This window comes from Suncus etruscus, chromosome 15 (assembly GCF_024139225.1).
Source record: "Suncus etruscus isolate mSunEtr1 chromosome 15, mSunEtr1.pri.cur, whole genome shotgun sequence".
Taxonomy (NCBI): Eukaryota; Metazoa; Chordata; class Mammalia; order Eulipotyphla; family Soricidae; genus Suncus; species Suncus etruscus.
The window spans coordinates 36,728,313-36,751,184 of NC_064862.1; the positions used below are offsets into that span (position 1 = coordinate 36,728,313).

Genomic DNA, 22,872 nt, shown 5'->3' on the forward strand with positions numbered 1-22,872 from the left:
CTGGCTATTTGAATGACTGGAGCTCTTTACCTTATACCACATATAAGCAAGTACACCATAGTGACGCTGAACAATACAATTTAATGTGTTTCATTCAAAAGAGAAATACACCAATGCTTGGTAATAAAGGGAATTTACCCATGATACAAAGCACAACAAAGCAGAAACACACACCATTCTACTAGTAGAATAACTATTTCTAATATTGAACTACATAGGAATTTACAGAAATTTAAAAACTGAACTGTGCTACTTATTCTCCATTGCCTTTACCCAGATCTTTTCATTTGGAGGGACTACTCAGGCTCACCAACATATGACATCAGGTTGGGTTCTACAAAGGGAGGCACCAACAGTTTTGTGCCACAATTCAGAGAAAGACAGTATCTCCTACAAGATGGCGCCTCCTTTATGAACAGTCTCTCTGGACTCTAGTATTCTTGTTTTCATCCATCCTTCTTTTAGGATTTTTAAAGGTAATAGCTTCTGGCTGATACTAGCTCTGATTACTTCAAATCCTTTTTCCTGGCCCACACCACTGGGCTAAATCTGTCATTAGAATACTCTTAATTACAGTATTTTATTTTCATTAGAACCATGGCTAAATAGTTATTCCTATAATAACTTGCCAAAATACATAACGCTTCCTCCAAAATTCTTTATCGGTCATTAAAACTTGGAAAAGTACCCAATTCTATAGGGGGATGGATATCTTCAGTTCTAAATAATGGCCCTAAAAGTAAACAAACTGCTAATTCATATGTAATAAAATCACGGAAGAGAGCCAGTCCAGTATGTCGCTCAATGACATCATCTTCTGTCAGCATTTTCCAAAAAGGCCTGGGGACGAGTAGCACAAAAGACAATATCTGACATTCCATTCTGTTAAATACAAATACATATTTGAGTTTCACACTACTCAAGTTACACATCACATCTAAATAAATAACAATAAAATGATGAGTATTTTTACATTTTTACCACTATTTAAGTGAGTATTTATTATAGAGCACTAGAATTAGCACAATATTATAAATGTTAACCTTTGTAAAAATTATTTAAATAGCATTGCTATTGACTAACATTCCTGATTGACCCAGTGCCAGTTAAAGAAACTCAGAAAAAGTTTGCCTTTTCAGTTGAAGTGGAAGCTTGGTGAGAAAGGCCATATTTATGTCAGCAAAGTGATTGCAAATAAAATAATATTCTATAAGGAGACTATAAGGAGACTCTGGTAGTATTTAGAGTGGAATTGATGCAGAGATAGTTAAAAACCTCAGAAATTTACTCTGGATTTGTTATCAAAGAGCCAATTCAACAATTACCATAGGCATTTATTCATGGTAGAAAATAGTATTTATGATTCGTGATCTAGGATTTCTAAATTTGGACATATATACTGTAATTTAATGCTAATTCTCAATTTTCCAGCTTAGAAATAAAAACTCAAACTTCTAGAGTTGGACAATTTACATAGTATAAATAGTTCTACTAAATAAAGCCCAAAAGATCCCAAAATAATGGTATTGAATGCAGAGTCGAAAGTCGTACTTTCACCATGCATATAAAATAATGTAATTAATCCAAAGAAGCATGGTTTAAGTGTCCAAACTTATAAGTATTCAACCATAACAGCAAAAAGTAAAATAATTAGGAAGTGATGAGAGTATTTAATATATTCTGTTAAATATAATTTAATTGTAAGTTTAAGTAACTGACATGTTATGACTATCTTGAAAAGGTAACTAACAATCAGTAGTACTTGCAAGCCAAGTTTAGCTTAATGTAGCACAGCATTAGGTGTATGGATATATATAAATATATTTACACAAACGTATATATAAATATCAACCAATAGAAAGAAACGCAGGTGACATATAGTGAGGAAAATATTAATATAAAACTTAATTGTTATATAACTAAGGCCTACATTTTCTCTTAATACACATTTTTGGGTTACAATATACAAATCAAGCATAACCCCCAATTTTTTCTCACATTAACATACTCACATAAGGCCTGTAAAATCAGGGACTATTCATATATGTGTTTAATGCTGTCGTTCAACATTTTTAAAGCCTCAAATTTCACTGTGAATATGGGTATAAATGCAGATCATTTTGCTTAAAAATTTGCTATCACTCTAGAATATGATACTGTTAGTTCACAATAAAGATTCTTACTTTATTTTGATGAATAAATTCCTTACTAGTTTTTACTAAAACGTTTTAATTTTTATTGAAAGCTTTCACACATTCGAAGCATTTAAATCTTATATACCATTATCTGAAATACAATAAGAACACTTTCTAGCCAATCGTGGAATTCTTCGCATTTCATTCACCTTATTTTAAAAACTGAGTAATATGAAAGATGAAGGCTTCTCAGCATTCAGGATGTTGAAATAACTTTCACTCTTGTATGGATTCTCTGATGTTTAGTGAGTACTGACCTCTGACTAAAGGTTTTCCCACATCCATTACACTCATAGGGTTTCTCCCCTGTGTGAGTTCTCTGATGTTTAGTAAGAGCTGATTTCTCACAAAAGGTTTTCCCACATTCATTGCATTTGTATGGTTTCTCCCCAGTGTGAGTTCTTTGATGTACGATAAGGTTCGATTTCACACAGAATGACTTTCCACATTCATTACAAATAAAAGGTTTTTCTCCTGTATGTGTTCTCTGATGTACAGTTAAGGCTGACCTGTGACAGAAGGATTTTCCACATGCCTTGCATTCATAAGGCTTCTCCCCTGTGTGTGTTCTCTGATGTTCAGTGAGGTTTGATTTCACACAGAATGTTTTACCACACTGTTTACATTCATAAGGTTTTTCTCCTGTATGTGTTCGCTGATGGTTGGTAAGGTGTGGTTTCTGACAAAAGGATTTTCCACATTCAGAACATTCATAGGGTTTCTCACCTGTGTGTGTTCTCTGATGTTGAGTGAGGTTTGACTTCTCCCAGAAGGTTTTCCCACATTCACCACACTCAAACGTTTTTTCACCTGAATGAACTCTCCGAAGTTGGGTGAGATGTGATTTCTTGTTGAACGTATTTCCACTTTCATTATATTCATAAGGTTTTCCCCCCATGTGTTCTATTTCATGTTTAAAGAGCGCTGACTTTTCCCATGTCTTGTGACTTACTTTATAATCACGAGGATTTTTTCTTGTGTAAGTTCCCTGACGAATGACAAAAGTTGAACTGTCACAAAACATTTGCCCATATTCATTATATTCATAAGGATTATCCCCTGTAAAAACTCTATGATGTCCTAATCTTAAATTCAAATACAAGGATTTCCCACAAATGCTGCACTCATATGGCTCCAATTCTATATTGGTTCTCTGAGATAAATTCAGTTTTAAACTTTGGATGAAGGGTCTTCCACACTCATTATATTTACAAGGTATCTCTCCTTTTGTGAAAAAGGCTGTCTCGTCATGGAAGTCTTGTCTATTTCCATTATACTCAAAAGACTGGTCAAAAATGGGCTGTATAAGATCTTGGCTATGACTAAGAAAATTCCTTTTTGGACTATATTTATAATATTTCCCTCCAGTCGTTTTCTCTTGCTTAATATCAAGAAGCAATTTCTCATACACATTAAATTCACCAGGTTTCTTTCTGGAATAGTTTTTCCTACTAATAACTAATCCTGAAATATTTTTCAAATTTATTTCACATGAGTCACATATCTTGTATGAAAAATTTCTTGAATGAATATAGTCTTTACTCAGACTGAAAGTTTTCTTTACTTTATCACGGTTATCTACATTAATTGTTTTGCTTGTGGTAAAAGGAAGTTGCCAAAAATTCTCATCTTGATTTTTCTGGCTGTTCTCTATCATGTCATCAGCTTTCCAATCTTCTGAAAATGATAAGAAAAATACCATGTCATATAAATTATTGAACATTTCTAATAGAATTGGATTTTTACACAAGTGCTTTGTTATGTAACAGTTAACTAGTTGTTGGGAAAAAAGGTGCCCAAAGATAGTAAAAGTAAAGTGAACCATTTTAAAGATAAATTAACCAAGAAAAATTATCTAAGGCCATGACCTAAGATCAAAAAGTTGAGTTACGTGACCGGAGTGATATCACAGTGGTAGGACGTTTGCCTTGTATGAGACCAATCCAGGATGGACCTGGTTCAATCCCGGTGTCCCATATGGTCCCCTAGCCAGGAGAGATTTCTGAGCACATAGCCAGGAGTAAATCCCGAGTGTCACCAGGTGTGACCCAAAAATAAACAAACAAAAAAATTAAGATAAAAGTTGAGTTTTGATTATTGGTTAGGTAAATATATCTAAAATATCAAAGAATAAAGGAAATAATAAATGAAAACGACACATTAAAAATGTTAATAAGATATTGAAGGAATGTGAGCCAATTCTGTTGTATTGATTCACTTCCAAAGTTCTGTGAGGGAAAAAGCATTCTAAATAAGTCAAAGATGATAAAAACTAATCCCAAAGGATAATCCAGTATCTGAAATCTCTGACTTCCATTTGTCTATAAACTTGCTAACTCACCTGAGTGGCACTGGTATGGGAATCCTTCCTCTAATATCCAGGGCTCTTCTCCTTGTTCTATCTTGAAGATTAATTCTGGCTTAGCAATGGAATAACCTATTGAGAGAAAACAGAAAATGATGACAAATAATTTCTGGCTTCAGAAACTCTGAAAAAAATAAAGATAGCAAAGAAAGAAAGATATGCAAGAGTTTCCTAAATGTAATCTTTGAGGACACAAGAACATAGCATTCTTGATAATACATAAAAAGAACTCATCATCTCTCTTGCCTCTTGAGCTTCACATCAGAAAATGTTACAGGGTGCTTATATGGTTCACCAACTAAGAAATGAATACTAATGGTGGTCATATGGCATAAATGCTTACTGACCTAATGAAACAAGGTGGCTGTAATTTTCCAGGATCACATCCCTGTAGAGTAACTTCTGACCAGGATCCAGAAGATACCACTCTTCCTGAGTGAACTGCACACATACATCTTTGAAAGACACTTGTTCCTACAACAATACATTTTTAAATATGGATCAGTGGAAACTAGATGACGTCAAAAAGATGAAAGAGAACTCATTTCTTATAGGTGTCTTCTTTGGTCTGTACTATACTTTGGATAAAAAAGTTACAATTTGAGATAAGATTATATTAATGGTTTGGGAATGTGCTAGTCATATTTGGGAATGTGAATATTGCTGATGATGTCAAACCGCTCTCAAAATACTTATATTCTTATAAAAAAGAAGCATAGACTAGCATTTATTTTTAGACACTACAGAAACTAGAGTATACATAAAGCATGTGGATTGTCAAGGAACAGTTTTTCATTGTTGTACATGTTCTAATTTTTTTATAGACCAATTAGTTGGGAAAGGGTACAGAGGGACAAGTCTCAGTGGAATGGTGCTTGGGGCATATAATACTGTATTATCAAGTTAATTTACACATAAGGAGAAAAATTCTTGTTAATAAAGTATAGTATAAGATCAGAGTGATAGAACAGTGGGTAGGGCTCTTGCCTTGAATGAGGCAAACCCAAGTTAGATCTCCAACACCCCGAATGGTCCCCAGTGCCATATACGTTCTTCCAGAACTGCCAGAAATGATCCCTAAATGCAAAGCCAGGAGTAAGTTCTGAGCACCAATTTTTTTTTTAAAAGAATGAATAGTGGGAGCAAGATATGGCTTAATAAGTAAGCACATACATATGTGTAGCCCTGTGCTCAATTCCCAGAAACAAAACAAAAGAACAACAGGGACTGAAAATATAGTACAGGTCTATATTGTGTGTAACCCATGAGTGCTTAAAGTGAGCAGAACTGTATTCTACTTCCGAGGTGAGAAATAAAACCAAGTGTTGGCAGGTGTGTGGCCAAAAATTAACCCTTATTCACTATTGTTGGGAATGTCACCTGGTCCAGCCTCTATGGAAAATTATATAAATATTTCTCAAAAAAGTAAAAATGACACTACCATTGGAACCAGTTGTCCCACATCTAGATATTTATGCCCAAAATACAAAAAAAAAAAAGCGCATTAGTTTGAAAAGACATATACACACTTATGTTCACTAAAGCTCTTAGAACAAATACTCAGTATATGGAAGCAACTTAAATGTCCAATAAAACATGAATAAAAAAAAAGTTGTGGTATAGATAGACAGTGGTATATTATTCAATTACAAATAAAAACAAAGCTGTGCAGTTAGCAGCAGCATGGATAGAACTGAAGAGTATGATTCTAAGAAAAATAAGTCATAAGCAGGAGAATGAATACAGAATGATGTCACTCACTTGTGGTATACAGAGAAACAAATAAAAGGTATGAACAATATCAATTGAAACCTTGGATACTGTAATAAAGACTTAAAAGTACCAGGATGGGGTTAAGAGACAACTGCATTGTCTGAATAGCCTGGAACACTTGGGTAGTACTTCTGGAGGTGAGAGACAGCATGTAGAGTCAGAAAAACTTAGGTCATAGTGTACATCAATACCATAAATTATTGTAACCCTATATCCAAACTTCAAGAAAAAGAATTAGATTTAAAAAAAATGGCTGGCTAAGTCTAAACTGTGCAAACAATACATCTTATGCTGTACATATTTGTTTCTTCTGGGGTGTGAAATATTATTGCATATTATACATGTGTGACTAGTTCCTGAAAAAATTCTGAAACACAGTTTTCCTTATCTTCTCTAGAAGACATATCATGCCTTCCTATCAATATCTTTGCTAGAGAATTTAAGTGTGTTCTGTGATATTTCATTAATAGAAATACTCTTAAACATTTGTACCTGTTTCCTTCAGGACAATGTCCTTCAGCTGATTTCCCATCTGCTTTTTTAGCTGCTTTCATTGTGTATTCTTTCACTCTAATCAAGCAGACTAAAGAATTCAGTGAGTCATCATAGTAAATCATTGAACCTAAGGAGAGTCTAGGTATTTTCTTAGATAGTGCATACAGATACAAACACACATACATAAAAAAAAAAAAAACTGATGTTTTCCTAGAGTTGAAAGCAGACTGTCTGAAATTAAGAACTCAATAGATGGACTGAAATCACATTACAGAATCTGAAGTATGTTTGCACCCAACAAAAGAATATAAAAATAAGAAATTGTCATAACTGGAAGGAGAACCAAGCAAATTTATAATCTGTCATAGACCTAAAACTTCCCTTTGTTATTACTGTGATCAAGCTTACTGAAAATCAGTACAGTTCATACTACATAAAAAGTATGTACCAATAAAAGTAGTAAAATCAACTATCCAAAATAATAAGATACAAATTTTACCATCCTATTTAAACACAACATAACAAAATTAAAACAATAGCTACCATTTAAAATAAATTTCATACCAGTGGAATGAACAAAATTAATAGACAAGCGATTGCTCATAATCATCCTAGGAAATGAAAGCCAAACAACACCCTATAAATTACCATTACAGTCTCAAATACATTTCTAATATTTTACGTAAAAATACCATTTACCAAAATTTGTGCAATGTAATAAGAGAGCACAGAGAAAACCTTACAAAACTAAATGTTTATATGATTTTAAAATCAAAACCATAAGTTTCCATTAGTAAACTGAAGAAGGCAAATTAAGTCTTAACCAAGCAAAATAAAATACTACAAATGAGAATAAGCTAATAGAATTGAGAGCACATTCAACAGAAGCAAAAGATACCCCTTTGAAAAGATAAAAAAAAAAAACTAATAAATCTCCTCTAATATTATAAACATGAGAAGAAACCAATTATAAATCTCAGAAATGCAAATAGCTCTACTGATCACAAGGACATTAAATTAATAAAAAATAAAATAATAAGAAAAGAATACAACTACATACTTGAAAAAATGATAACTTATGTGAAATTGACAGCTTAAAAGCCACAACTACCAAATGAGGTCTGGACCAATAAAACAGCAGATAGGGCACTTGGTTTGAACAAAGCAGACATGTGTTCAATCCCTGGCACCACGTATAGTTCCTGCAGCACCACCAGTAGTGATTCCTGAGTTCAGAGCCAGGAGTAATCACTAAGCAGTGCCAGCTATGGCAAACACACACACACACACACACACACACACACACACACACACACACACACACACACACACACAATTCAACTACCAAATGAACATAGGGGGAAATAAATAACCTAAACAAATCCATGTAATATTTTTTAAGTAATCAACAAAATACTTCTAAAATAACACCAATGAGCCAGAGAGATAGTATATGGGGCAAGGCCTTAGTCTTATGCATGGTCAATACCAGCCTGATTATCAGCACCACATATGGTTCCTTAAGAATCGTCGTTATTGGGGCCAGAGAGATGGCATGGAGGGAGAGCATTTGCCTTGCATGCAGAAGGACGGTGGTTTGAATCCCGGCATCCCATGTAGTCCCCTAAGCCTAACAGGAGCAATTTCTGAACGCATAGCCAGAAGTAACCCTTGAGTGCTGCTGGGTGTGACCCAAAAACCAAAAAAGAAAAGAATTGTCGGTATTGATCCATGAACCTATAGACAGGAATAAGCCCAAGTACAATTGAGTGTTGTCCCAACCACCTCCCCTCAAAAAGCAAACAAAAAGAACTAAAATAGCACTAAATCCGTATGATATCACTGAGGAATTTTTCTAGCATTTAGGAATACTAACAATTGTATGCAAATTGGTATCCAAAGTTAACATGATTATCTGTGCAAAAAACTGAAAAAAAATGTGTATAGATGTGTATACATATATATATGAAAAAACTGAATATAAAAATTTATAGGATACAAAGCCAAAACAAGAAGATTATTTTTCTATACAGAACAATCAAAATGTCATAACTTCATACATTTGAAACCAAATTTACCCAAATTCCAAAATCAAATTTAGACAACAAAACCAAAGGCTAATGTTATCATTAGCATAGATGCAAATACAGGCAAATTTAATCTGACTTGTACTAAAAAATTATAAACCACATTTCATTGATTTGAGGCTGGGTCAACACTTTATTAAAGTGAATAAAAATTCTTAACAGAAAAATCATATGAGAATATCAAATGATTTTTAAGAAGCACTTGGCCAAGCCTAAAAATCTCAGCAAATGAGTAATAGTGATCTTTCTAAACTTTGTAAAGAACATCAATAAACAACCTACAAACAATATATTTAATGTTAAGTGAATTTACCCTTAAAAGTCAGAGGAAAGGGTCAGAGTGATAGCGCAGTGGTAGGGCATTTGCCTTGCACGCGGCTGACCCAGATCTGGGTCCAATACCCAGAGTCCCATATAATCCCCAAGCCAGCAGCAATTTCTGAGCGCATAGCCAGAAGTAACTCTTGAGCACCACTAGATGTGGCTCAAAAACAAAACAGCAACAACAACAACAACAACAAAAAGTCAGAAGGAAACAAGCGTTTCCTATTTCAATACTAATTCTAAATAGCATGCCAGTGCAAAAGACCAAAACAAAACAAAAACAAATTAAAAGCATACAACTGGAAGGGAACAATAAACAACTTCTGTTGTTATCATGGCAGAGTAAAAGAGAAATGAATAAAATATGTGAAGAGGTCATTTTTAAATCATTTAATTTTAAAAGAATTAATCAAGGTTAAATCATTCGAATGACAGAGCACTTTCTTTTATGTGAGGACCTAAATTTGATCCCCAAAACCAACTGTCTTTTTTTGGTTTTTTGGTCACATGCAGCAGCGCTCAGGGGTTATTCCTGGCTTTATGCTCAGAAATCAACCCCTGGCAGGCTTGGGGACCATATGGGATGCCGGGATTCAAACCACCGTCTTTCTGCATGCAAGGCAAACACCTTACCTCCATGCTATCTCTCCAGCCCCAAAACCAACTGTCTTGGTTGCCCTTAATTGCCCCTGGGTCTTTGGTTTCCAAAGTTAACATGATTATCTGTGCAGAAAACTGAAAAAAAAAAAAATGTGTGTAGATATATGTATACATATATATATGAAAAACTGCTGAATATAAAATTTTATAGGATACAAAGCCAATACAAAAAGATTATTTTTCTATACAGAACAGTCAAAATGTCATAACGCATACATCACATATATAAGTTTCTTTGTGAAAGAAACAATGAATGAGAGATCCTAAAATTATTAGTTGGGTAGCTACTTTAAATAACTCAAGAACACAAGTTAAAGAGAAAGACAAAGAGAATAATAAATCTCACTTTTTCCATATAGCTAAAACTATTCTAGTAAGAATAGTAAAAAGTGCAAAATATTGTTAAGACTAAAATTTCTAATATTAAATAACAATACATGGAATATATTGTTTTGGGGTTGTTTATTTGTTTTTGTTTTTGTTTGGCAGGGGGTCACATCAGCAGCACTCAGGGGTTACTCCTGACTCTATGCTCAGAAATCGGTCCTGGCAGGCTCGAAGAACCATATAGGATGCCGGGATTTGAACCACCGTCCGTCTGCATGAAAGGCAAACACCCTACCTCCATGCTATCTCTCCGGCCCCACATGGAATATATTGTAAAGCAAAAATTTACAGGCTTAAAAAGCTTTTATTATTCTAGGAGGTCACACTCAGCAACATTCAGGGGTTATTCCTAGGGTTCAATGCTTAACTTTCCTCTTAAGTTTATTCTTAAGTTTCACTTAAGGAGTGATTTAAGGCCACTAATGGGGAAAAATGGGTGCCAGAGATCAAACCACGACCTTCCATGTGCAAAGCAAAGCTCTGTAAAGCAATCTCTCAAGCCCAAACTAGATACTTTTAAATAGCAAAAAAAAAAAAAAAATTATTATGGAAAGAGACATGAATACCAAAAGCCCAGAGGTAACTTTTCTTTTTATAAGCAAAGTACTTCAGCCAAACTTGGTGCCTAGAGATCCTCAGCAAAAGGACATCTACTTCAAAGAGGGTTCATTCGAATACAACGCTCTCCCCTCATGTCCAGGAGCCTCCATTTTATTTTTAATTTTTAATCTTTAATTTTTTTATAGATTCATGTTGATTTAAATAGCTGCTTAACTATGTATAACCTCATATCTTTCTCCTCTTGTCTCTTTCCAACCCCCCTGCTCTAATAACTTTCTTGAATTCATCTATAAAGAAAGAGCAAACCCATGAAATCCTAAAACTCCCATTCTAGGCTCTCTACCACCTCTTTCACTGTGGCCCAGAGGTGCTGTGTAATTGCCAGACCTTGAAAGTAATGAGGTTTAATATTAAATTTAAATTTCCAAAAGGTTATTTTTGCAAGGCATATTGTTGCTAACCTAAGAATCTTAAAAGCCTATCCCTACTAAATATCAATAGGCTGAGAGACACACAAAGTAAGGTGATAAAAGCTTTCTAAGTAAGTGTTCTGATGCAGTGCCAGTGGGAATACTAAATGGCACTATAATCCCAATAAACTGATTAAATTATGGACTGTATTTATCCTCTTACCTGGCAATCCCACTTCCAGGAATTTATCTCATATACAAACTCCTATTTCAGAGGCCAGTGAGGTGGCGCTAAAGGTAAGGTGTCTGCCTTGCAAGCGCTAGCCAAGAAGGACTGCGGTTCGATCACCGGGCGTCCCATATGGTCCCCCAACCAAGCCTGGGGCAATTTCTGAGCGCTTCACCAGGAGTAACCCCAGAGCATCAAATGGGTGTGGCCAAAAAAAAAAACAACTCCCATTCAAAGTTCATTAAAACATTGTAGAAACAAAAGACTGGAAATAGTAACCAGTTTAATAAACTATAGACACACTTGAACCACTAAGCAACTACAACAAAGAAGTAATCCATGTTCTGTTATAGAAATATCTAGAGAATAAGCTAAGAAAAAGATGGGTGAGGTGGTAAAGAATCCAGAAACTTGCTACTTAATATGTGTTTTCCTAAGTAGCAGAATCAACTCTATCAACTATATATGTCAACTCTATCAATCAACTATCTATCTATCTACCTACCTACCTACCTACCTACCTACCTATCTATCTATCTATCTATCTATCTATCTATCTATCTATCTATTGTAGAATTCAGAGTCTTATTCAGTTATATTTAAAGTTCAAATCTATTAAATGTAAGTTTAAATGGAGATTTTTTTAAACATAAAATATCCAATTTATTTTGATGCATCAAAATTTGAGAGGCCCTAGGATAATACATTTCTTTTTTGTACTGGGAAGTAATATATAAAGATACACATAAAGATATAAAGGCATTTCCTTTTAGGAGCTAAAGCAATAATACAGCAGGTAGGATGTTTATTTTACAGGCATCCGACATGGATTCAATCCCTGGAAAGATGCATGTAATATGGACCCCTGAACTCTTCCAGGAGTAATCATGAGTGCAGAGCCAGGAGTAAGACCTGAACACAGCCAGGTGTGCCCTACACCTCCCCCAAAAAAATTTCCTTTTAAAAGAAGAGAGAAATAGTTGGAGGAAAATAACTAAAAAAAAATACTTCAAATTTGTCTGGGACTCTACCAATGTATGCCAGTTGTTCAGCATAATTGTTTACAGAACATATTTTACTCTCTGTGAAAGTGTCTTGCTTTAAATGAAAATACCATTCTATCTATCTATCTATCTATTTATCTATCTAGAGGAAGTATCAAGTAGAGATCATGGGAACATGAGTCTTTTTTATAAAGAAAGACAGTTTTATTTAAAACTTATTTAGAGATATGGATCAATAATAGTATAGTGGGGAAGATGTTTGCCTTGTATGCATCAACCCAAGTTTGACCCCTGGCATCCCATATGGTTTCCAAGTACCACAGGGAGTAATGTCTGAGCGCAGAGCCACAAGTGACCTTTGAGCACTGCTGGATGTGGCACAAAAATAAAACAAAACAAACAAAAATAATTATTTAGGGGCCGAAGCTGTGGTGCAAGTGGTAAGGCTTGCCCACACTAGCCTAGGATGGACCCTGGTTCGATCCCCCAGCATCCCATATGGTTCCCCATGCCAGGAGCGATGTTCGAGCACATAGCCAGGAGTAACTTCTGAGCGTCACTGGGTGTGGCCCCAAAAACAAAAATAATAATAATACTTATTATTATTATTATTTAGAATGGTGTGGGGGGGAAGAGAAATGTTGTTTATGAAAGAGATGAGCTTCTCTGGAATGAAAAGCAAGCAAGCAAAATTATATAAACACAGGCTTATAAAAATGTCATAAACAGAAAATTTTTGTTTTGTTTTGAGGACACATCTAGCAGTGTCCAGGGGTTACACCTGGATCTGCACTCAGGAATTATTCCTAGCGGCCTCAGGGGACCATAAGGGATACCACAGATCAAACCTAAGGCCATGTGCAAGGCAAATGTCATACTTGCTGTACTATTCCTCTGGCCACAGGAAGGGAATTGTTTATATTTTTTGTACTATTTTTTAAAACCAAGCTTATTTGTTTCCATAAAAAATAACAAACTAGATAGGAAAACTAAGTACCAAGAAGGACCAAGCAATATCTGTAGAAAGAGAAAACAATAGAAATAAAAAGAAAATCTCTCATAGAAAGAAGTTGGGACAACAGAGCTACAGATAGCAAAAGAGGAATTTTTCAAAGGAGAACCTAGATAATACTGACAAATGCAGCACAAGAATAAGACAAAATCTAAATGTGCCTAATATTTGGTGGGGATTCAGGTAAGTAGAGTGAGAATGCCTTTCCTTACTGATTGAAATGCAATGAGAAAGAGAAGTACCTGCTTTCAAGGTTGAAATATAAATGAGCTGATATTAACATTTCTAAAGATTATATTGAGTTCATTCATTCCTAAATCAGGCAGAAGAGCTATCTACCTCTCTGTTTGGTCCTTAGGAAAATCATACCTACTAAGTTCTGTTTTGATTATGATTCTGTTTCCACTATGAAATGATACACAATATTTTTTTATCACTCTAGGACTTTTATTAGTAAGGCTTCACAATAATTTAATTTGGAAAATGCAAAACTTTTTTTTTTTTTTTTGGTCACACCCGGCAGCATTCAGGGTTTACTCCTGGCTCTAGGCTCAGAAATCATTCCTGGCAACCATATGGAAAGCCGGGATTCGAACCACCGACCTTCTGCATGCAAGGCAAACCCCTTACCTCCATGCTATCTCTCCGGCCCTGAATGTGCCAAATTTCAATCCTGCATCTAATACTTGCTAACTACTCTCACTATTTGGATTTGCTGCTCTCACTATTATTTCCCCAACATAATTTCTGTTCATTTCTTGCAAAATTCCAATGTTTAATTATGCATTTCTAAAAACCGCAAATCCATACAGAGCCCCATTTTAAAAGAAGTGTGGGAAGAAATGAAAATCTCACCTGTAATTTGTTCATTTTTCAGTCTTGGTGGAGAAGGAAGAGCTGAGGGAGAAGGAAGAAATAAGTCAGACTTGGCCTGCTTTGCAGTTCCTGGATGCACCTGCCTGCAGAGCTCCACACACAAGATACTTACATGTCCGTGTGTGGATCCGATATATGTTGATTTTAGACATGATACTTTTCACTGAGTGAATGTAAACATTTGTTTCTTATAGATTTATTACCAATTTAGGTTCTGTGACACAGAAAAATTAAAAACACGAGAAGATGAGTTTAACATATAACAGTAATCTAAAGGAGGAAACACGTGGAACTGTCAAAATTTATATGCGTGGGGCTAAGGAGGAACCCCAAGCCACTATTTTTTCTATTTACCTGGTAACATCATTTTCCCCAGAAGTTTGGAAGTTCCAAAAAACTTCTCAAAAAGGGGAATCAGCAGTGTTGTAAGGCAAGAGAATTTTCTTGGTTTCAGGCCAAAAAATGTTTCTTCTAGCCTGCTTCTACTCTACAAAAGGATCTTTTCATAAGAAACTGACTTTGACCTAACAATAGCCAAAATCAAAGTATCCCAGAAATCTATAGACCTGACTTGCTTGAGGTTTGTCACTAACAATATTTATGTCCCTCTCAATCACCTTCTCAATTTCTTTTTCATCTATAAAATATAAATAAATAAAGGGGGGGGCAAAAGAGAGAGAAAAATAAAAGATCTATTTATAGGTGACCATTCTGTGGAGTCTGTAAGGCCAGAAAACTGGGTAGCACTTTTCCATCAACAATAGAACAAAGTAGAGTTAAAAGAGACTAAGATGGGATGTATTTAAGCAGCGAGAAAAAATGAGTCTCCTTAGCTAAAGCTGGCGAGTCTTTTGTTCCGAAATACCCACAAAAACTCTCCAAAGAAATGACATTTTCTCAGTCAACCTGCCCGTCCACCCTCTTCAGCTCCCGCTCACCTGTCTCTTCTTCAATGTGTCCCAGGCCTTCCACCGTCATCCAGCCTGCGATGGCTTCAGGATACTGTCAAGATGACACATAACAAGTAATAATTTTTTTTAAAAAAAAACGCATAATTGGAGATCTGGGGCCTATCGGCGCAAAGAAAGGATCGTAGTGGTGAGCTCGATCACCATTTCTCCAACGAGGTATAAGTGAAGAATGGAAAACCCAGGAGACTTGGCTCCAACCAACTCAGCTCCGGCCGTAAATAACAGACGCCAAGCGACCCCCCAGATCCAGTTTAAGAAAGCCAGGGTGCTCGGAAAGACAGGGGGCGGCTGGCATTGGTCACGTCTGCATCGGACAGAAAGGAGAAAAGTCTCAAGTTGCTCATTGCGTCCGAGGGATCCATGGCCACCCGGGCAGCCCGCAGCCGCCCCAGCAAGCCCAGCGCAGAAGCCACGCAAGCGAACACGTCAAGGCCGCGCGCGCCCCCTGCACCCGCGCGCGCACTCGCCCGGCCCATCCCACGCCACGCCCCCCACACCCACCCACGTCAAAGCCCCCGCACTCGCCACCCCGGACCGCACGACGGCGCCATCCATGCCCAGTTCCCGGGCCAGATCTCTCCTTGCAAACCAATGCTTGCACCCACAGTCCCTACAGCTTGATCTCTTAATTTATTATTATTATTATTATTATTATTATTATTATTATTATTATTATTATTATTACTATTTGGGGATGGGGCCACACCCGATGGCTCTCAGGTATTACTCCTGGTTCTGCATTCAGAAATAGCTCCTGGCAGGCACAGGGGAACCTATGGGAGGCTGGGATTCGAACCAGCCACCATCCGTCCCGGATCGGCTGCTTGCAAGGCAAACGCCCTACCGTCTGTCTCCACGCTTGGAGTCCAACCGTGCATCGGAGACACCGTCGCCTCCTGCCAGATCGCCGAAGCCCATGGGGCGATCGCAGAGTCCCTGCCCTCCCGGGAGTACCCGATATGCTTCCTTTTTCTCGCCGCCGGTCCTGGGGCCAGAACCTGTGTCCTTCGGGGTGCTGGAGGCCCAGAAAGGCAAAGCCGGGCTGAAGGCGGGGATGCACATGCGCAAAAACCGCGCGCGGCTTGAGGAGGGGGGGTGGAGGGGCTGGAACTGGGGTTCCTCAGAATGGAGATGGACAAACTACTCTCCTAAATTGCAAAAACAAACCTTCTAGGGGCATCTAGCTAAGAACGGTTTTATGAAGATGGAAAGCCTTTGCATTGTTAAAGCACTTAGCGTCTGCACCAAAATTGGCCAGTGTCGTCTTCTCTGTAGCAGCTCTTTTGGAAATCAGTTGTAAGACAGATTCTGAGAACTGGCCTGCAAAATTGAGTTTACTATGAAGTGGGAGAAGGGGGGGGGGGCATTGAGATGGGGGGTTACTGATGGAGGGTGTGGTGTTGAAACATTGTGTGCATAAACATCTATCACTAATACAATTGTAAAGCAAGATACTAAATAAAAAATAAATAGTTGGAGAGTTTCTGCCTTGTTCACTTAGTTGGCAGATAGTATCTGAGATATTCAAGTAAAGTATTTTCTTGTGCCCAGTTTGTATATCAAAGCAGTGTGAGCAAGCCAAGAAAAGGTCAGGCATACATTTCATTTTTGAAGGGGACATTTGCTAGCTAACCTTAAATACATTTATTTTCTATACTAAGAGATCAGCATGGTTTCATGGTTAGTCTCTGGAAGGAAGGGTAAAAAGCTAGCAATTCAGTATTAATAATTAAATTGTATATATATATATATATATATATATATTGGATTTTGAGTTACACCCGGCAGCGCTCAGGGGTTACTCCTGGCTCTATGCTCAGAAATCGTTCATATTTAAACTTGGGACCTGAGAAACAGTACAACAGATGGGGCATTTGCCTTGAATATGGTCGACCCAGGTTCTATTTCCAACGACCCCTATATGGATCCCCAAGCCCTCGAAGAGTGATTTCTGAACTCAGAGCCAGAAGTAAGCCCTGAGTATCGCCGTTGGGGCACCAGAAAAAAGAAAAAAAGGAAGGAAGGAAGGAAGGAAGGAAGGAAGGAAGGAAGGAAGGAAGAAGGAAGGACGGAAGGAGGAGGAAGGAAGGAAGAAGAAAGGAAGGAAGGAGGGAAGGAGAAGGGAGGGGGGAGGGAGGAAGGGGAGGGACGGGAGGGAGGGAGGGAGGGAGGGAGGGAGGGAGGGAGGGAGGGAGGGATCCCCAAGCCCTCGAAGAGTGATTTCTGAACTCAGAGCCAGAAGTAAGCCCTGAGTATCGCCGTTGGGGCACCAGAAAAAAAGAAAAAAAGGAAGGAAGGAAGGAAGGAAGGAAGGAAGGAAGGAAGGAAGGAAGGAAGGAAGGAAGGAAGGAAGGAAGGAAGGAAGGAAGGAAGGAAGGAAGGACGGAAGGACGGACGGGCGGAAGGAAGGAAGGAAGGAAGGAGGAAGGAAGAAGAAAGAAAGAAGAAAGAAAGAAAGAAAGAAAGAAAGAAAGAAAGAAAGAAAGAAAGAAAGAAAGAAAGAAAGAAAGAAAGAAGAAAGGAAAAACGGTTATACCAGTCTAAAAAAAGAAACCAGATTCTTAGAACCAGCCATACTTTATCTTCAAATACACATTATTTTATTTTCCCACCTGAGCATAATATTCTATTAACTTCCCATAAAATAATAAATAATGCAATATTTACTCAATATCTTTCCTTAGTAACTAATATCCAGATTTTCAGAAGTCACAAAGGCATTTTTCCCATATATCTGTCACTCTAATGTTTTCATTTTACATAACTACATTATACATACCTTAAAACTAATTTAAAAAATGGCTACATTCCGAATAACTGAACTACAGATCAACTTTTTTTTCACTAAAATACTTTTACTGGCCCAAAATTCAATGCAGAATACACAGTACTTTACTCATTATGTTTCTAGTCTTTTCCAATCTCTTAACACTTTTTTGGTCTTTGTTTGTTCTTCAGCTATTTAAATAACTTATAGTCAGTTTTTTGGAAAAATGTACTTAAATGTGAGCATTCTGATGTTTTCTCCTGATTGGAAAAATTCTTCAGAGAGATTATGCCCAACCCAAATATTCTGGAAGGTACATTACATCATCATAATTTTTTGTTTGAGAGACCATGCCTGGAAATGTTCGGCGCTTACTTCTGGTGTTCAGGAATCTTTCCTGAACTCCGAAGCATATATGGGGTCAAGGGAATGGAACCCAGGTAGCTCTTCACCTCCTCTATTATCATCCCAGCCCTATCATCATAATTTTTATATTAACTTGATTACTTATCTAATTTTATGTCTGGCAGTTTTTCTGTGATATATTTAGTAATATTTACCTTTCTACACTTTAAGTTTACTAGTCCAGTACACACTTAGAGAAAAGTGTAATTAGTTCCCTCTCATATTTAAGATATTTTAAAATTACCACAAATATCAGTAAAGATGGGGAAAGATCCTTTGAAGCTATGCAAATATTTCTTAGAATTTTTGCTTCTAATTTAAACTTTCATTGGTGAATTTACCCACTAAATTTATTAACTAATTTTCTGAATGGTGGTTTTTCTACTTACTAGTTCCAGAGCTAAGAAGTAAATATATGTCTCTATTCAATATTAATCTATATTTTATGTACCTGTGTGTAGATACACATATATACAACAAAATAATAAAATATCACAGTGAATATCACACTGTATGTATGAATGTATGTATATATATATATGTGTGTGTATATATATATATATATGCTAGCTGTGATTCTTACATAAGGAAACATTTTTATTTCCCCCAGTTATTTATTCCACCATTTACTTCTATCCGTATAGAACCCCCAGCCTGTCTGCTCTGATAGTGATGGGACCTGGGTGTGCTACAGTCTAAAGAAGCAGCAGTGGCCAAATGGGCAGGGTCAGTTGAGAGTCCCACAACCATGCAGAGGGATTCAGGTACACTGAGACAAGGCCATGTCCTTGGGGAACCTCAACCACACTGTCTCCTCTCTGGACCTTTTTAAAGTGAGCTACTTTTACACCACTCCTTGCAATTCATCCAATACTATTAAGTTACCATATTGATCATATTTTTCCAGCATTGAGAACTACCATTTATCAGCTTTTGGATCCTCTTAACTATATCCTTAGCATCACTTAAATTTCCCTCTAACACTACAAGATGCATTGTCCTTGTCCTGCATCTTCTGTTTGACCCTCTAAATTCCAAGCATTTTTCTAAAGAACCACAGTTATTTGCAAGAGAAATAAAGATCTGAACTTTAGAAAAAGTTTTTGAAATTCATTGAAATTTTCTATCACATTATGAACTCTGTAAAGCTAAGAGATAAATGTATGTCTCTACTCCATGTTAGAAGCTATATTTTATGTATCTGTGTATACAATATTATGTACACATATATATTCATTACAATAAAAATGGTAGACAATAACACTGATATCTCCTACTCTAACTCAAGTTCATTCTCACCTCCCACCCACCTTTTATTTATTTACATTAGATATTGATATTCTGTTAACTTTCAATATATTGACTTATTATGTTATCTCTATCTATGTAGTTGGATAATTACTAGTTTTATAAGAACTTACTAAATAGACTTCAGTGTTTATGTATTCACAATCATTCTATTAACCATATATGATTATATGTAATACATATTTTCTTATGACTATATACTATATGATACATATTCTTATGTCCACACTACATTGTCTTAATAGTGTTGCTTAATAATACATTTAAAATTGATAATTCTGGGTCCTGTAATTTTTTCAATAAGTTTTTACCATTCTGAGTCCCTTGATAGTCCAAATAATTTTAGAAACAGCTTGTCAATTTCTATGAAGAAGCAATTAGATATTGTAATAGGAGTTACATCTATTCCATACATTACTTTGGAAGTCCATTGCCATCTCAAAAAAATTTAGGTAATATGTTATAAAATAATGGAATGCTTTTTTTATTTAATTCAGTTTTTTTAGTTTCCTTAATCAGTGTTATTGTTTGCTGGTGCAGGTTTTTCTTCTATTTCTCTTGTTTGAGATTGAGTGAGGGTTTGTTTGGGTTGCTTGAGTTGAGTACAAGAGGGTTTTTACTACAAATTTACATTTTTGTTGTTTTCTGGGCCTCACCTCAAGGTGGTTAGGGCTTACTTTTGGCTCTACACTCAGGGGTCACTGCTGGTAGAGCTTAGAAGACCATATATAGTGCTGGGGATTGAGCCTAGGTTGACCATGGTATGGCAAGCACCTTACCTGTTATTCTATCACTCTGGGAAAGTTTTTATTATAAAAGCCTATAAAGCTTTCACAATTGCTTTGTATGATGATATATTTATTTTTCATAGTATCAATATGGTACTGTACATTGATCTTTTGAAAATAAAACCAATACTATATTCATGGGGAAGTGATTCTCTATTGTGATCATTTGTTTTTCTGTTACAAGAATTAGATTGCTATTAGTTTGTTGGATAACTTTGTGTTCACATTGATATGAGATACTTGCTTATTTTAATACATTTATGAGATTCATGCTCATTCTTAGAGAGTATATGTATTAAGATCATTTATAAGTGCTATGTTACCACACAAAGCCCATAACTAAATGGTCGATATCCTTCACCACCATTGATTAGACCTCCTGTAGCATTTTAATATACTTACCGATCCCTTTTATAACCTTAGTTCTGTGATGAAAGCTTAAGAATTGATTTTCGGGGCTGGAGAGATAGCATGGAGGTAAGGTGTTTGCCTTTCAAGCAGTGGGTCGGTGGTTCAGATCCCGGCATCCCATATAGTTCCCTGAGCCTGCCAAGGGCAATTTCTGAGCATAGAGCCAGAAGTAAACCCTGAGCGCTGCTGGGTGTGACCCCCCAAAAAATTTGGTTTTCATTGTCTGTTTTCATTTCATTTTGTCTGTTCACATGATTTGTATCTTTATAAAATACATTTGTATGACAGCATTCTTTGGACACTGTTAGCTCACTTCCCTACCCTCGAGATTCTCAATTCTGTGTTCAGACTTGGTGTTTGCAATTTTTACCATTATATAAAGTCCGTTGTTGTTTCTAATGACAGTTTTGTTTTGTAAAGCAATTTTGATATTAGAGCCTATCTGCTCTCTTTGGCTGTAAATATAATAAAATACAATATTCATTTTACCTTCAGGCTATACACTTTCTTAGATATTTAGTTTTTTTGTTTTTTTTTTTTTGGTTTTTGGGCCACACCTGGTGACGCTCAGGGGTTACTCCTGGCTATGCACTCAGAAGTCGCTCCTGGCTTGGGGGACCATATGGGACGCCGGGGGATCGAACCGCAGTCCGTCCAAGGATAGCGCAGGCAAGGCAGGCACCTTACCTCTAGCGCCACCGCCCGGCCCCAGATATTTAGTTTTTAATAGCTAGGCACATAACTGGGTCCTGTTTTTAATTTGTCTGGCCAATCTTGTTTAATAACCTTTAATAATATTTAATTAAAATAATAAATTTAATAATAAAAATAGTAATCTTGTTTAATAATCATTACATGTGAATCACTTAACTTTTATCTTCTGTGTCAACATTGTTTAGGCTATTTGAGACACCTGTATTTTCTTATAAATTTAAAGATTAGCATTTTCATTTTAAAAAGTGGCTATTGAAATTTTGATAGGGGTTACTTTAAATTTGTAAATGATTTTGATAATACCACAATTTTAATTATCTCATAGTATAAATACAAAAAGCTTTTTTATTTCAGTCCATTTAAATTTATTTCAACAATATTAAATAGATTTCATTGTTCAAGTTCTTTAACTCCCTAAAATTATTCCTAGATATTTTATTCTTGGAATTGGTGAGCCTTTGAAAGAAATGCTGAGAGAGCTTGACTGCATGACTTTTGTAGTTTATTTGCTGACTTTTCCAGATCATACACATAGTGAAAACTGTTGTTTCAAAGGTTTTTAGAAATGTATTAGTCACAATTGACTGACCCTCATAAGCACGTTCTGAGATATATTCTCACATTAATTGCTGTCAATGACTAATCACTTTCACTACCCATTCTGGGAGTTTCCAATTAATGATTTGAAGGTATAAACAAGAAGCCTTTTCTTAAGCCTTCTTGAATTTGGACACTGTTAATTTTATTCTAATAAAAGTTTATTTTAGTGTTTTCATTATATCAGAGTCTATTTCTAATAATAAATCTATCAGATATTGGACTGACCCAAAAACTGTTCATTCATTTATTTTTTTCATGCTGAGGATCTATATCAGGGCCTCATACCTATGAGGATTGTACTCTACCATGGAGCTACATCCCCAACACTATTTTATTCCATTTTTATTGAAAATATTTAAAAATTTAAAAACATATTTGCCTTTGCAGCAGGTGAATTTAAAAAACAACTCTAAAGGCAGATAGACAGATAATTACTTCTCCTTAAATCTCTACCAAAAGGGCATATTCATTTCAGAGCTAAGTAGAATATTGATAATATAATATTTCAATACTTTTCATAGAGTAATCAA

The 22,872-nt window shown here is 36.1% G+C and overlaps 1 protein-coding gene and 1 long non-coding RNA gene across 2 annotated transcripts; both read right to left on the reverse strand.

The window, feature by feature from the left end:
• Nucleotides 1-2,310: 2,310 nt before the first annotated feature.
• Nucleotides 2,311-6,887, reverse strand: LOC126029821 (zinc finger protein 248-like). Its single transcript, XM_049788089.1, has 4 exons — nt 6,810-6,887; nt 4,908-5,034; nt 4,537-4,632; nt 2,311-3,872 (listed from the first exon to the last, which is right to left on the reverse strand). The coding sequence occupies exons 1-4, from the start codon at nt 6,885-6,887 to the stop codon at nt 2,392-2,394; spliced, it is 1,782 nt and encodes a 593-aa protein (XP_049644046.1). The 3' UTR covers nt 2,311-2,391.
• Nucleotides 6,888-15,323: 8,436 nt separating this feature from the next.
• Nucleotides 15,324-16,306, reverse strand: LOC126030808 (uncharacterized). The gene is made up of 2 exons (XR_007503185.1): nt 16,194-16,306; nt 15,324-15,380 (listed from the first exon to the last, which is right to left on the reverse strand). It is a non-coding gene; the product is annotated as an uncharacterized LOC126030808 (long non-coding RNA).
• Nucleotides 16,307-22,872: the final 6,566 nt, after the last annotated feature.

Coding starts and splice junctions, on each gene's coding strand:
- LOC126029821 (XM_049788089.1), bottom strand. CDS start 6,887: ATGAAAGCAGCTAAAAAAGCAGATGGGAAATCAGCTGAAGGACATTGT. Junction 4,633..4,907: donor CAGCCACCTTGTTTCATTAG/GTCAGTAAGCAT, acceptor TTCTCTCAATAG/GTTATTCCATTGCTAAGCCA. Junction 3,873..4,536: donor CCCATACCAGTGCCACTCAG/GTGAGTTAGCAA, acceptor TATCATTTTCAG/AAGATTGGAAAGCTGATGAC.